This window comes from Octopus bimaculoides, chromosome 9, assembly GCF_046866305.1.
Source record: "Octopus bimaculoides isolate indiv1 chromosome 9, ASM4686630v1, whole genome shotgun sequence".
NCBI classification, from domain to species: domain Eukaryota; kingdom Metazoa; phylum Mollusca; class Cephalopoda; order Octopoda; family Octopodidae; genus Octopus; species Octopus bimaculoides.
Window position 1 is genome coordinate 18217140 of NC_142936.1, and position 16752 is coordinate 18233891.

General features: G+C 32.4%; 1 protein-coding gene across 2 annotated transcripts in view; it reads right to left on the reverse strand.

Annotated features, from left to right (window-relative positions):
• Positions 1-322: 322 nt before the first annotated feature.
• The window catches only part of LOC106881758 (collagen alpha-6(VI) chain), a 33632-nt gene continuing 17202 nt past the window's right edge, over positions 323-16752 (reverse strand). For both annotated transcript variants that reach the window (XM_014932249.3, XM_052970461.2), the window contains 3 exons: positions 13461-13502; positions 8234-8800; positions 323-2627 (listed from right to left, as the gene is read on the reverse strand). In XM_014932249.3, coding sequence (XP_014787735.1) covers positions 2035-2627; positions 8234-8800; positions 13461-13502 — 1202 coding nt within the window. In that variant the 3' untranslated portion in view covers positions 323-2034. The remainder of the gene's footprint in view (positions 2628-8233; positions 8801-13460; positions 13503-16752) is intronic.

Sequence of the window (16752 nt, forward strand, 5' to 3'; positions counted from 1 at the left end):
TTCTCAACAACACTAAGAGTAAAAGATGTTTTATATGACACATTCTACCAGTGTCCGAAGTTTGAAAGTGTTTAGCTACAAAAACTTAATTTCTCGATCAGCAGTTCAAAGGGAAAAGATCCATATATATATATATATATATATATATATATATATATATATATATATATATATATATATATATATATATATGATTTTGATTTTGCATTCAAACAATTTCAATGCACTTACATCTCTCATATATTCCACAGATACATGTACATTAAAAGTTTTTATTTGTATTCCATAATGATAAATACCTATATAATCAAGACGAGAACTATTTATTATTCTTTTTCGCATTTTATTATCAAATTGGTATCAAATATAAATTACAGAAAATACTAGTTTACTCGAAATTGTTTTACAAAATGAATGGGATTTGGAGTAAAATTAGTAAGTTTTTATTGGTACTTTTGTATTGTTTAGTTCAGTCTCTTTTCACCATCCCTCGTCTCAGTCCTCAATCTATCACAAATGGTGGGGAAAAAAAACACCGTTTCTCCAACTAACTTTCCAGAAGCTGACAAAAGGTATTTGCTAATGAAAAAACGATCTGAAGTAACTCATGATAAAATATTTCTGGTTATATATTTTTTTTAAATTTCAACAATAAATTTGTGAATTTTAACGTCTGTACTGCATATATTAACAAATCGTTTTTCATTGTTGTTCATATTTCTTTCTTTTTCTCTTTCATTTTCCTTTGAACATTTTATATTGGACACCTGGGTGAAATGATTTCTTTCAGAAGAACGTCACCTCGGTCAGGAAAAAGATAACAAACATCCAAACCACAATTTAAGCGTTGGCAACAGAATCTTCCAGCTTCAACCACTTATTGTTTTCCTTTGATTGGTATTATCATTATAGGAAAATGTGCTGATATTTCTCTCTCAAGAAAATTCAGTCGAATTCTAAACAAAAAAAGGAATATTCGAAGATTTCCATACAAAACTTCCACACTGTTTAGATTACGCTAACACTTTTCAATTAAAAATATTCTCTTTACCATCATTAGTACTGATTTTTAACTGCGGCACAAAGTCACAATTTTCTGTGGAGAGGGGACAATGGATTAAAAACATACTTGACTTGTATGTATTTTATTGACTTCGGAAGGATGAAATGCAAAGCCGACTTCAGCGAGTTCGAACACAAAGCGTAAAAGAACACAACAGAATACCCTCTACCTGAAAGTATTTTGTCAGATTCTTTAAGCATTGCGGCATTCAACTGCAGATTCCATAGTTAATGTTACAATCCTAAATTCCAGTCAAAACTAAAAGGTTAACAATAATATGTAAGATATTGTGATGGTAGTACAATGATAAATTAGTTATTATTAACTTCCTTATTCCTTGTTAAAACTTTATGAATATGCCTTCCTGTCACGAATGAATGGTAATTTAAATCACAGAAGTGTTATAGTATATTTGTTATCTCTTCAATATTCACCACTTTCTTTCCAGAAAATATGAGAGAAAAAAAAAACAGAACAGAAAAATAATGTTTGAGTTCTTCTGTTGCAATATCGCGGAATGTAATAGTAGTTGTATTGACTTTTGAATACTTTCACCTTTTGCAGCATTCATTTTTAGTTTATCAATGTAAATCACACATCGTGATTAAATGTATTTTAAAATAAGATACACTTCAGCGATGTTTTTTTGGATTTGGGGTTGGAGAATAAATAATCAATAAGTTTGCTACAAACTCTTAAAAGAATGTCAACACTTTTTCAGTTACTACTCCATCTAGACAATCTCTTTTTGTATTTCTGACAAACGTTTCAGTGAAATTGGGTGCTAAATATTTTCAGACTTTTCAAACCCTTAAACGAATTTAGTATCAAATATTGAAAACTTTCACTCAAGTTTCACTTCGGTTTCTTATAAACATAATAACTGCGAAAGCTATCTAAATTTATGGAACTGTCACGTTTGTGTGTGAAATCAAATACCTTATTGTACTTAAAATTTAAAGTATTTTCTCTTAATCCCATTCTCCTACTCTTGTTATGGAAAGTGTGCAAACTTTTTGAGAGAGTTTTGTTTTAATCGTTGTTAGAGCATCGTAGCTGTCAACCTGGAAGACAAATTGACGTTCACTTGCAATATTATTTAGTTCTATTGGGTCAACACGGCGACCGACACCGATTGCAAATACTATTGCTTTTGTATCATGTAGTTTTTTTGCTTGGTTTACAGTTTCTGTTGGTATAGTTGATTTGCCATCTGTTACAACAATAACAATGTGTGAAGCTTTAATTCTACCGCCGTATCGAGGTGAGAAGCTGTGTTCTCTTATCATTCGTAATCCGTCGGCTGTGTACGTGTCTCCATACATTCGATCGATATGTTTAATGGCGCTCAATACTGCCGTTTTACTCAAATGGTCTCGCAGCCAAAATTGTGTCTTTGGTCGAGAACTAAATGTCACCACGCTTATTTGTGATTTCTTTGGACCAATAGTGATATCTTTCACAAAATCAGACAAGAATGTGAGTTGTTTTTGATAATCGTTGTCCCATATACTGGTGGAATCGTCCAACAGAAATACAATGTCGGCAGGCCAAATATCACAGACTGTAAAATAAGAAAAAATATTGTTTAAAGATAATTACATTCATAACAAAAGTAGTTTCAATTACAAATATATTTGCTTAAATTATGCGTATATTTGTATGTATTAACATACACACACGCAGGCACACACACATATGCTCCATCTACTCCGCCGTTTCTCATTGTGTTTAACGTTTTTTTGTGATGTCCTGTACCCATATATGCTTGTATCTATACATATAGATGTCGGTATGTACATGTATGTATGGATATATGCATATAATTATATATTATTTATGTTATTATATGATCGAACGCCACGCATTGCTTCCAAGTAAGTTTTATCTTTTATATATATATATATATATATATATATATATATATATAAAATATATAGTTTTAGGGAAAATAACCAATTTTCAAGAACTTATCGATGAAAATCCACTATCACATATAGAAAAATTAACAATTAAAAGCACAATAAATGAGTATAATATAAAACAAAATAATAATCATAAGATAAAGATAATATCTTATGATATTTACTTTGTTTTATATTATACTCATTTATTGTGCTTTTAATTGTTAATTTTTCTATATGTGATAGTGGATTTTCATCGATAAGTTCTTGAAACTTGGTTATTTTCCCTAAAACTATATATTTTATATATATTTTATCTATAAAGCTCAATTTAATTTTGATTTTTTATAAATTGATTTTAATTGAGTTTTTACCTGTAATTTTGGATTTTGTCCCTAATATTGTTATATATATATATATATATGATCAAAAGGACTCCGAAGAAAATGGTACTTGTCTGCGTCGGCAAGACAAGTACCATTTATAAAGTAAAAATCGGTAAAAAATTATACAGTAAAATCGGTAAAAAAAAAACCTAGGGTATCCTGAAAAAGATCTCTGTTCAAAATGTTATTTGGCTAAATTCGACGAATTTTTATGTCTCCTTTGTTTTTCAGGAACAGTCAATGGCGTTTGAGAACATAATCATTAAAGATATAGCGGCAAAAAAGTTAGCTGACATGCAGGAATGTAAGCCCTCTGAATATTGGAAAGAAGTTACTGCGCCATGATAATTCGCACTGGATATCAAAATGCTGATATCATGACTGCTTTTCAATGCTCTGTGAACACTATAAAGGCTGTAAGACTTGACATGGTTGGCTGCAACGGAGACCACGAAGCGGTAGCCAGCAGGAAAGGACACGGTAGGCATTCTGACTACGTCTGCATGCCAGGGTTTACCCCTACATCTTTGAACAAAGTCTTAGACTCAATTCATACGGGTGTGTGAAGCTACTGGAGTCTGTGGTCAATCCCTGGCTAGAGAAGGTTGCTACTGGAAGGCCATATGTGAGGCAGCAGATTGGCTCTTTGCCACACATCCGGAAAGAGTCAGAAGTAGTTGTTGGAAAACGGGTACGACTTCACGTGCTTCACTTTCCGGCCTCCTAATTCCTCCGATTTTAATTTCATGAAATACTATGTGTGAGGCACGGTTGAGAAAGACACCAACTGCTCATCCTGCATCATCCAGGTCAAGCTGGTGGCTAAAATCAAGATGTTCGAAGACCTTCCCGAGGAAACAGAGGAACGGCCATATTGAGGCCGCGGTGGAAGCTGAGGGCTGCTACTTTGGGTAAACTGTTATCTCCCAACCACTTGATATTTGATCTTTTAAATATTTTCATTTCGTATGGAATATTGTATTTTCTTTACCTTTTACGCAAACTGTCAAATTTAGCCCAAACACCCTCTATGCGCGCGCGCGTGTGTGTGTGAGTGTGTATGTGTGTGTGTGTGTGTGTGTGTGTGTGTGTGGATAGATAGATAGACAAATAGACAGACAGAGAGATAGATAGATAGATAGATAGATAGATAGATAGATAGATAGATAGATAGATAGATAGATGTGAGTGATAAAATAAAGACCATAAGTTGAAACTGAAAGACTTTGCTTGGAAGAAACAAGCATTTTAGCCAGTTCAAACACAAATTGGATAAACATGGAATTCCTTTTTTTCATAATAGTTGAGACTATTAAAATGTTTCTAAAATTCAGTGACTATCCTGTAAAAACATGAGAAATGTGTTTTACTACGAGCAAATAAATGAAAAGTTAGTATAGCAATTTCTGTTTTAAACAGCTAAATTTATTCTTCTACGGTGTAATTGCTTTTAAATACATAGAAATAACTGGATTATTGACCCCCAACTATGGTAGTCACAAACTGTACGAAACTCGAAGCGATCTAACGCGATTACCCTAAGAAGATAACGTCTATACAGTAGATGAACTGAGATAGAAGCTAAAAGTGATAAAGCCCTACTTTCCACAGCGAAAAAGAAAAGATATCCCATAATATTTTAGGGTGGTGTTCAAATTAGTCACTCCTTGGACATTCATCTCATATATAAATAGATGCCGCTGGAATATTAAAATGTATTGAATACATAAATAACACAATTTTTAGATTGCTTTTATTTTTTGTTTCACACTATTAATAGGGTTGCATGGATGCAATAGAGTAGACACTATCAATGGTCAGCTGGGGATGTTAAACCGTGTGATGGTTTACGCCCGCTTCTTAAAAACACAAATAGCCTCTCTGACCAGTTTTGTCAACCCAAGTCTATAATAGAAGGCACTTGCCTAAAGTTCCACGCATTGGGATTGAACCTGAAACCATGAGGTTGGTAAGAGAGCTTCTTAACCACAGTTATGCCTACACCCATTTATAATCGTTTATCAATGCACTTAATGAATGTTCTGTATTCTACAGAGAATAATCTAATGGTATCCACCCTAGAAAAATTCTAATTTCCTTATCTCACCACAGCAGTAATTCAGTAAACTGCAGATTTAATGACAATTTACTAAGTTTTTGTGTATCTTCAATTAAGTCAGCTTAATGAAGCTACAAAATTTATGTTATTTAGTTTCATAACTTCTGACTTAAAGATTTGCAGGCTCAGACTGAAGGAGTTTTGAACAACCAAACAAGATGAAATCGAGATTAATGCTTCTGCTTCTGATTTTTCCAAAACACTTAACACTCCATGGTCCAGATGACGTAGGTATAAATAAGCTACACCTACATAAATATATATAGGTACCAGAGGATGCTGTAATTAACCTCTTTGCATGAGATATATCTTCACTGTCAAACTCTGTAAATAATTATAAACTTTAAGCTAAAAAGCGTTCACAGTGTATTGGCTATAAAAAGTAGTCTGTATACCCCAAATATTAAACTATATTCTATAGCAAATATCCAGTGAACGCTTATCACTTAAAGCTTATAATTATAATTCACAGAATATATATATATATATATATATATATATATATATATATATATATATATATATATATATATATATATATATATATATATATAAATATATATATATATATATATATATATATATATATATATATATATATGTATATGTATACACACATACCTACATATTCTCTCTCTCTCTGTCTCTCTCTCTTTCTCTCTTTCTCTCTCTCTCTCTCTCTCTCTCTCTCTCTCTCGATATATATATATATATATATATATATATGCGAGTAAAAATAAATACAAAAAAGGTGGGTTTTTTGTATGATTGTGTATAAAGGAATATATTATTTTGTTTAAAAGAGTTCCAACACTGTCTGTTTTTTATGTTTTATTTATATTCCTGCAGAACTAATGTGGGGTATAGAATATGGACTATACAATATATAATATAATATACAATATACAATATAAAATAAAATAAAATAAAAATGGATGGCACCATGAAAGAAAGTATATACCCCACATTAGTTCTGCAGGAATATAAATAAAACATAAAAAACAGACAGTGTTGGAACTCTTTTAAACAAAATAATATATATATATATAAATATATATATATATATATATATATATATATATATATATATATATATATATATATATATATATTCACAAATATGGAGGTCTTGTTCACAGGTGATCGAAACGACGAGGTACGCTGGGTAAGTGCTGTAACGGATTACCAGGGCTCGAAGATCATACCCGAGACGGGAGTTATGGAATCATTGTAGATTTCCGATATAGCAGATTTATAATTGCTAAAGAGGACGACAAACGTTGTCTTACACCCGTTTCTGGTATAGCTGTGAGATATTCCAGAAACACCGATAAGACTTTGAATTTTCTAATAATGATAACGTATATGAATTGAGATGCTTGTCTTGCCTTAACGTTCGTTGTCCCCTTTAAAAGTTATATATATACATTCGATTAGAGGTTGTGCTAACCTCATGAAGAGTTTGCTATAATGAATCCATAATCGCATATAAAACATCCAAGGGTATATCATTTTTCCCTCTGAAGACATTATGCTCAGGCCATATAAATTTAATATTTACTTAATATTGATTGAGTATTAATTGAAACAGCTGTAAGGGATGATTATTAATTTGTTGTTAGTAATAAGCAATTATTAACTTCCAAATCTCTACTTCCCTTTTCTTATTTTATATATATATGTGTATATATACATATACATACATACATACATATATATATATATATATATATATATATATATATATATATATATACAAAGTATGGGGGTTAAGTGCTGTAACGGATTACTAAGGCTCCAAGGTTATAGCAGAGAGGGTAGTTAGGGAGCCATTTCAGATTTCCGATGCAGCAGATACATAATTGTTAAAGAGGACAACAAACGTTAAGGCAAGGCAAACATCTCAAGTCGTATACATTATTATTATTATTGGAAAAAATTCAAAGTCTTACAGCTGTTTCTGAGATATTCCCGAGTATGGGATATTCCGTAATCAAAGACAAATTGGGGGAAATAGGGAAAAAATGAGAAGGGTATATATATTAATGGAATGACGACATAGAGAAAGGGAGTAAAGGAATAAGGGGATGAAGAGAGAGAAGATGTTTGCAATATCAGGATTTTTACCCATATGGATCTATGCAGGATTGCACCTGAAGACTTATGCATTTGTTTCTACAACATCAGAGAGTTGAACTATGAACTTTTATGCTTCTTTTTTCTTCTCTCTCTTCACTTCCTTATTCCTTTACTTCCTTTCTCTATATCGTCATTCAATTAATATATACCCTTCTCATTTTCCCTATCTTTACCTATTTGTCTCTGATGACGGAATACCCCATACTCGGTGATATCCCAGAAACAGCTATAAGACTTGAGATGTTTGCCTTGCCTTCACGATTGTTATTCTCTTTAACAATTACATGTGTGTGTGTGTGTGTGTGTGTGTGTGTGTGTGTGTGTGTGCGTGCGTGCGTGCGTGTGTGTGTGTGTGTGTGTGTGTGTGTGTGTGTGTGAGTGTGTGCCCAAGGAAGTGATGGTATAGTTGTGGCTGGAATGCTTTTGATTATAAATGTTCTCATGCGATGTCACGAGGGTTTAAACAAGAGCAGTAAAATTTATAGAAATTATGTCTGCCATTCTTTCCAGAGTTCTATAATGTTCACACCCATACATAGGAACCAATCCTTGCTAGACTATGTGTTTACTCAAAGACTAACCATAAGGCATTTACTAACAAAATTTAAGATTAGTCACTTACCTGAGCGACATACATTTCTTCGAACATCATTTTGGATCTTTTTCAATGAATGGGAATTCGGAACATGAAATATGAAACTACTCTTTGAGGCTAAATTTACCAGTTCCTCATAATTTAACTGATTCCCAATTCCAATAGCGTATGTTCGTATTTTTCGTGTTTTCATCAATCTTGCAGACCGTATTGTCTTATATCTCTCGTTAGAGCCTCCATCAGTTATTACGATTAAGATTTTAGGAACACCCGGCCGGCTTCCAAATTTTGGTGAAAAGGAGTATTTACGTATATAATCTAAAGCTGTCCATGTATGAGTCCGTCCACCACGATAGCGTGTTCGGCTAATGGCAGCCATCACATCTCGCTTGGTGCGATAGTCTTTTAAAAAGAATTCCGTTCTGGGATAAGTTGAGAATGTCACTAAACTAACTCTGACGACATTTCGTGAAACATCAGCTTCAGATACGAAATTCCTCATGAAATTTAATTGTTCATAAAATTCATCTCTTCTAAGGCTTCCTGAGCAATCTAACAAAAATACCACGTCTGCAGGATGACTACATGATGTTTCTGGAAAAGAAATATGTATTTCATTTTTATCAAATAAAACTTACAAGACGAAAACAAATTGCAGTGAATTTGTTTTATGCATTAAACGAACCGAAAATAATTAACTTAATATTACACGTCACTAAATTTCAGGAACACAAATATTTGCCTGTGGTGGCAAATGTCACTTGAGTGGAATGCTACATATATATATATATATATATATATATATATATATATATATATATATATATATATATATATATATATATATATATATATATATATATATATATATATATATATATATATATATATATATGTATATATATATATATATGTACTTATATACATACGTGCATAATATTATATATATATATATATATATATATATATATATGTTTATATGCTTACGTGTGCATCCGAATATGTATCTCAATGAATGTATATGCGTGCATGTGCTTCTGCGTTTGTGTGTGTCTTTGTTTGTGTGTGTGTGTGTGTGTGTGTGTGTGTGCGTGTGTGTATGTGTATATGTGTGCGTGTATGTGTGTGTATGTGTGTGTGTGTGCGTGTGTGTGTGTGTGTGTGTGTGTGTGTGTGTGTGTGTGTGTGTATGTGTGTGTGTGCGTGCGCTCGCTGAGCATTCCACATTCAGTTCTTCTGTGAGGTATGTTAATCCAGCTGTTTCAGATTGTATTGGGAGGTCATCAGGAAGAGAGTACCACTGACAGGTGGGATATTGTTCCCTTTGCTTTTCAGCTCTAGATTTCTATATTTATATTTACCGTTATTCTTTAGCAGGTCCAGGCTGGGAGATGAGATACTCTGCACTAATCTCAATCCTCTACCTCCTTTGTCAATTCTTTCAAAGACCTTATCGGTATCATTATTTCTGAGAAAGTTTCTAGTTGATGTGAGGACCTTACGGAGATGTCTATTAATAGGATTTCCTCTTGAGACCATTCAAGTATCTCAAATGAAGGTATCAGCGCTGGTACTGCAAACGCATATCTTTCTAAATATGGTGTAATAAATCCGAGGCACTCTATCTTTGTCCACAGCACCTTTGCACCTTCGTTTAAAATATTTTCATTAATGCCAAGATATCTCTCCTGTTTTATACGCAGAATGTGCTCTTTGATTAGAGCAGGAGGGATAGTGAGCGGTTTATGCACATGTTTTGGATTTTGGGAATGATTTTCTACGCTCAATGAACTCTTACTTCTGCCAAATTCCATTTCTATGTCAACTGGAAATGTTATTAATTCCAGCCAATTTTTTGGCATTGTAAATATTTTCAGCATAGATCTTCAGGTCATCCACAAAGAAATTGTGAGTTACATTGGTACCTCTCGCAGTTGTAGGCCCTAGCATGTATCAATTGGATGCTTGTTAAATAATTGATAACAGATTTGATATCAAAATAAATAACATTGCAAAAAGTCCTTGGAATATTTTCTCTGAAATATTTATAATACCGGTGGTTAAATGGAAGGATTGATGCGTAGGTCTTTGTGAGTACGTGTTTTTGCTAAGTGCAGCGGCTCCAGGACCTATAATCGGCCCATACTATCACAGTGTTTCTCTGGCGATTTCTTCAGTCGGCAGTTTTGTTTATTAAATGCTGTTCGGCACGTCTAGATGCGCCCTTCTGTCTACTTGCTCACGAGTCACTATGCTGTTGGACTTACAACGATATTAAAAGAATAGGTTGAGATGGTTTGTATAAAGTTTGTGCATAATATGTAGGCAAGTAGTGGGCCTATAATTTTCGGCCAGATCAGTAGTTTCATTTTTGGTTACAAGTTTTTTTCCGTGATATAGCAAGACAATTTATATGTTAGTCTGGCTTTCCGTAGTTCTTTTGAATATACATATTATTCTGAATATGAATAATAATATGTATGTCATTATTCAGTTTATTTCAAGATTTCTTGCCAATGAAGAACGAACCAGTTTCTAACCTAGATTCAAGGCTCCTTCGTTGGAATTTCAACATCAACAGCAGGGTATGTATGTATGTATGTATTATGTATGTATGTATGTATTTATGTATGTATGTATGTATGTATGTTTTATGCATGTATTCTCATGCATATAGTTGCATATCTAGACATGCTCATATATATTTAAATGATAAACTTCTGGAAACTTTTACAGATTTTTACAGTTCCAGTGATGGACTGAATCTGTAATCTTCGAATTAGCTTTATGTATGTATGTATGTATGTATGTATGTATGTATGTATGTATGTATGTATGTATGTCTGCCACAGCTTTTGTTAATGCTCCTGTTGCTGCTGTTGCTGTGGTTGTTGCTGTTGTTGTTGTTTTTGTTGTCGTTGTTGTCGTTGTTGTTGTTGTTGTTGTTGTTGTTGTTGTTGTTGTTGTTGTTGTTAGTTGTTGTTGTTGTCGCCGTGTAGGCCTAAGACAGTCCTAACCGATAAAACGCAGATAATCGCTCGAACAGCGAAGTGTGACTTCGTTTCCACAGATGTATCTTCCCAGTCATTCTATGTCTCAGTTTAGTTAAGTATCATACTACACACACCAGTATGCAGTGAGGAATTATAAAGGATCAGCGTGACACTTTTAACTTACTGTACTCTTTCCATTGCCCAACCTATTTCTATTCAACCTCAGATTTCGCACAATCTGATACGCAGCAACAATCTAAATACACTGTCTAATTCTGTATTTCCAAAGGTTCTGGTGGTGAGCAGAGCGCAGGCAGGCGAAGGGAACTCAATCAGAGTATGACAGTTGTCATTACTCTGGACATATCGTTGTGCTGTGCATTCAGCACAGTGCTTGAGGTCAGTGAGGCTATTGATGCTGCAATTATTTCTATGTGTGTCTTTTATGCAGTGTAGGGAACATTGTGTTTTTAGAATGTTGTAGTAATGTTCTGTGGAGTCGCAATGGCCCAGTGGTTAGGGCAGCGGAATCGCGGTCATAGGATCGCGGTTTCGATTCCCAGACCGGGCGTTGTGAGTGTTTATTGAGCGAAAACACCTAAAAGCTCCACGAGGCTCCGGCAGGGGGATGGTGGCGAACCCTGCTGTACTCTTCCACCACAACTTTCTCTCACTCTTTCTTCCTGTTTCTGTTGTGCCTGTATTTCAAAGGGCCAGCCTTGTCACACTGTATCACGCTGAATATCTCCGAGAACTACGTTAAGGGTACACGTGTCTGTGGAGTACTCAGCCACTTGCACGTTAATTTCACGAGCAGGCTTTTCCGTTGATCGGATCGACTGGAACCCTCGACGTCGTAAGCGACGGAGTGCCAACAACAGTAATGTTCTAGAGTATTGTTTGTTTATATGTCGGGGGGTGTTTTTCTTTTTTTTTTTTCTTTGTTTTCGTTTTTCATATAATAGCTATCGGTAGAGATTAAAACTTGATGTAGCATCAAATTGTGTCACTCACATGTTCAGGTGTTCTATGTTTAGTATTTTGTTTTCTCTAGAAAGTGGTTCGTGTGTGTACATCATGTTATAATTCGTATGGTGTTATTTTGCGTCCTGAATTTATTATCGTTTAATGTTGAGAAATCAATGGCACATATATGACTATCAAAATTGACGGCAGGTGTGATGTAGTTTTTGTATATCACAACACAGTTGTCATTTCTACGCAACGGTTTGCTTTTCTATGTGATCTTTATGTAACTCACCTGATGTGATCTACAACAGAGCTTCTCTAACAATTATTTATCCGATGTTCTTGCTTTAAGTGGGATGAGAAGCATAGTTATACACTTATTTGGAATATATGTTTACTAAACATTAATTGTTAAATGAAGTTGGGGAAATAGCGTTATTTATCTTGTCAAAGAATGTAATGAAATAATGCAATAAACTAAAGTATCTTCTCCAAGCTCTCGATATTTTATACCTAACCGAACTGCAATCTACTTTGATTCTATCTGTTTCAATGCCACTTTGTACAGTACAGGCTTAAGAAGGACCTAGTTCATTGAAGGTATCTATTTCAATGAAATAAAAAGTATAGAGTGATAAGAGTCTTGACCTTGGTCAAAATTCTCGGAAGAGGAGAAATCCATTAAATCATTCTGAATACTTAAGAGGTTCATTGACTCCGGAAGTTTGAAAGACAAAACTGATGGTGGCTGAATTTGAACACAAGACATCATTATTAGATACTGCGAAGCAGTTGTGTCCGACGCTCAACATCTCCGTCACTTCACCCGCCTTGTGGGGTTAATTATCTTTAACTATTTAACTGCCAATATTATATCTAATTGGACATATTTTTAACCAAGAACAATAATTTAGGAGAAATGAAAGAGCGTCGAACTTAATGTCTCACAATATTTAGGCGTATTTTTGACATTCTGAGTTCAAATCTCACAGGAATCGGTTTTGCACGTCAGCTATCAGTAAAAAAGAATAGTAGATTTACGAAAGAACTATATGTCAAGAAAAATTATAATTATAATTATTGCTATTAAAATTCTAAGATTGTTTATAAATTTAAGTAGAAACTAACGAATATAACTACAAATAAATTATGTGACTGAAAAATATTCACCTGCTAATCTTGAAAACCATTTTCAAGTCTATTACTAATGATGAAGAAACAAAAACTAGGGCAATGTTACGATAGGAATTATTTTTAGAATCGCACGGAAAACATCATATTGCTCTACTCACCATATAGCCTGTTGTAACCGCACCGTACAAGCGGCAAAAACACTGAAAAGATATAAATATAACATTAATACACTGTTGAAATAAGTCTTGAAATTATCTGACAAATATTAACATTGAATATATTCGGGACTATTGTTAGAAATAAGACCAACAATAAATGCAATTTGTTTTCATTGCTTCTGTTATCATGTTGCTAGACAGTGTGCTGTTCTTTTCAGAAAAGTAGGTTATGCTTATAGCATAAGTGATTCTTTGACTTATTATTTAGTTTCCAAGACATAATTTAGGTACTTTTTTTTTACAGATAAAAGGCACGTGTCATGGAGTTTGAGATACTGTGATCCAGTTTGTGATTTTGTAGTCATACGTTTACGCTTTCTATGGCCTATTTTGAATGCATTTATTTTTATATGATATTTTAGAACGATGAAAGAACCAAGCACTATATCAATGCATTCAAAATAATATTATACACAACATTATGTAAATAACAGTGTTCAGTAGTATTAGCTTACATTATACAAGAATCATAATAACTATCACAAGAAATATTGAACATCATTCCTGCAATGTATTTCTCAATAGAATCTTAACCAAGTAAGACACTGGATAAAATTAAGTAAATATTACAATTTCATTCCTTCTTTCTACACTAAATTATACCATACTGTCATTTTCTTGCTACAAGACCCTTATACTATGAGTAAAAGAACAACGAGGCATATTAGAATTATCGAGTATTCCACCAAATTACACATGTTCCAAAGATTAACATTGCGTAAGCTCAATCTATTTCATGTGGTTATATTCAAGAAACGGCTCAGCAGTCCTAAACAGAGACATTCGATTTCCAATGAGTACTGGGCTCTTTGTTCCTTATAAACTACGTATATTTCTATAAACCGTTTTATATTTGAAGAAGAAATATCCATGAGATTACGGTCAACACACCATTAACTTACTCGACAAGTCGATCCCATGTCAGTCTAGCATTGTTTGCCTTTTGACTGATATAAACACTCATATATATATATATACATAAATATATATGTATGCATGTATACATGCATGCATGCATACACACACACATACATACATACATACATACATACATACATACATACATACATACATACATACATACATACATACACAGTGCACAGTTGTGGAAATTAGCTGCCCAGCAGGTGCTAACATAAAGCTGAAAATCAGTGAGAAAGAGAACACCTATGCTGAACTATTGAGAAATATGCAGTTACTCTATCCAGATTACAAGTTCAAGTTTATACCCGTAATTATTGGGACCTTGGGATATGTAACACACTGCCTAAATACCAATCTTGAGAAATTGGGCTTCTCAAAACTAGAAAGATTACGGATCCAATCCATCACAGGAACCGTAAAATTCTGTAAAACTTTCCAGAAGTTTATCATTTAAATATGTATGAGCATGCCTAGATATGAAACTATATGCATGCGAATACACACATAAAACATACAAATCGGTACATACATACATACATCCATACATACATACATACATACATGCATACATAGAAACAAAAATACCGTTGTTGATATTGAAATTCCAATGAAAGCGCCTTAGATCTAGGGTAGAAACCGGTTCTTTCTCTACTGGCAAGAAATCTTGAAATAAACTTAATAATGACATACATACATACATGTATGTTCATCTCCTTGTTTGTGTCCTTGAGAAATTCATGCTACCCGGTTCCCACCCTAATTTAACTACTCTACTAAGGAATATTTTTTTATTTATTGTTTCATTCGTTTAACTAGCAAATCTTATTTTTGTAGAAAAAAAAGAAATTTTAACGTAAAATAACATTTCACCACCTTTTACAGTTTATTTAGCACTTAAAATAGAAAAATGGCTTGCCCTGTTTTAAGATATATAAACCAGCTTTCATGAGATAAAATGTTGACAGAAATTAATATTGAATTTATCTGCGCATTTATCTTTTGTTATTTTAGTTGTTCGTGGTAGATCTTGGGCATGATATTAGATATGAAGCCAGAACTGCCACTAGTCTATAGAAACTCTACTCTCGCATACATCTCGCAGTCAGTATTGGCAAAATCAAGAATCTTGCAAGAAAAAGCGGATATGATGAGGGGGTTGTTCAACATACATCTATTTACACAAAAAGTTGCAGATATTCGCACAGTATATAATATTTGAGTGTATGCATATGAGTGTCCACATGTGTACATGCATACTTACATATATACACGCACAGAGAGAGAGAGAGAGAGAGAGAGAGAGAGAGAGAGAGAGAGAGAGACAGAGATGCATAAACATTTGAGCGTGTGTGTACAAGAATGTGCACATACATAAATACATGCATACATCTGTGTATGTACAATATATGCATGGATATATATGTATATAGCTATATACAAACACATAAATATATATGTATGTATATACCTATAATTTATATATATATATATATATATATATATATATATATATATATATATATTCCTTTCTACTCTAGGCACAAGGCCCGAAATTTGGGGGGAAGGAGGCCAGTCAATTAGATCGACCTCAGTACGCCACTGGTACTTAATTTATTGACCCCGAAAGAATGAAAGGCAAAGCTGAAAGTTGATGTCGGCAGAATTTGAACTCAGAACGTAAAGACAGACCAAATACCGCTAAGTATTTCGCCCGGCGTGCTAACATTTCTGCCAGTCAGCTAGCTGCCTTATATTTACATTGATATATATATATATATATATATATATATATATATATATATATATATATATATATATATATATATATATATATATATATATATATATATATATATATATATATATATATATATATATATATATATATATATATATATATATATATATATATATATATATATATATATATATATATATATATATATATATATATATATATATATATATATATAATATATATATATATATATATATATATATATATATATATATATATATATATATATATATATATATATATATATATATATATATATATATATATATATATATATATATATATATATATATATATATATATATATATATATATATATATATATATATATATATATATATATATATATATATATATATATATATATATATATATATATATATATATATATATATATATATATATATATATATATATATATATATATATATATATATATATATATATATATATATATATATATATATATATATATATATATATATATATATATATATATATATATATATA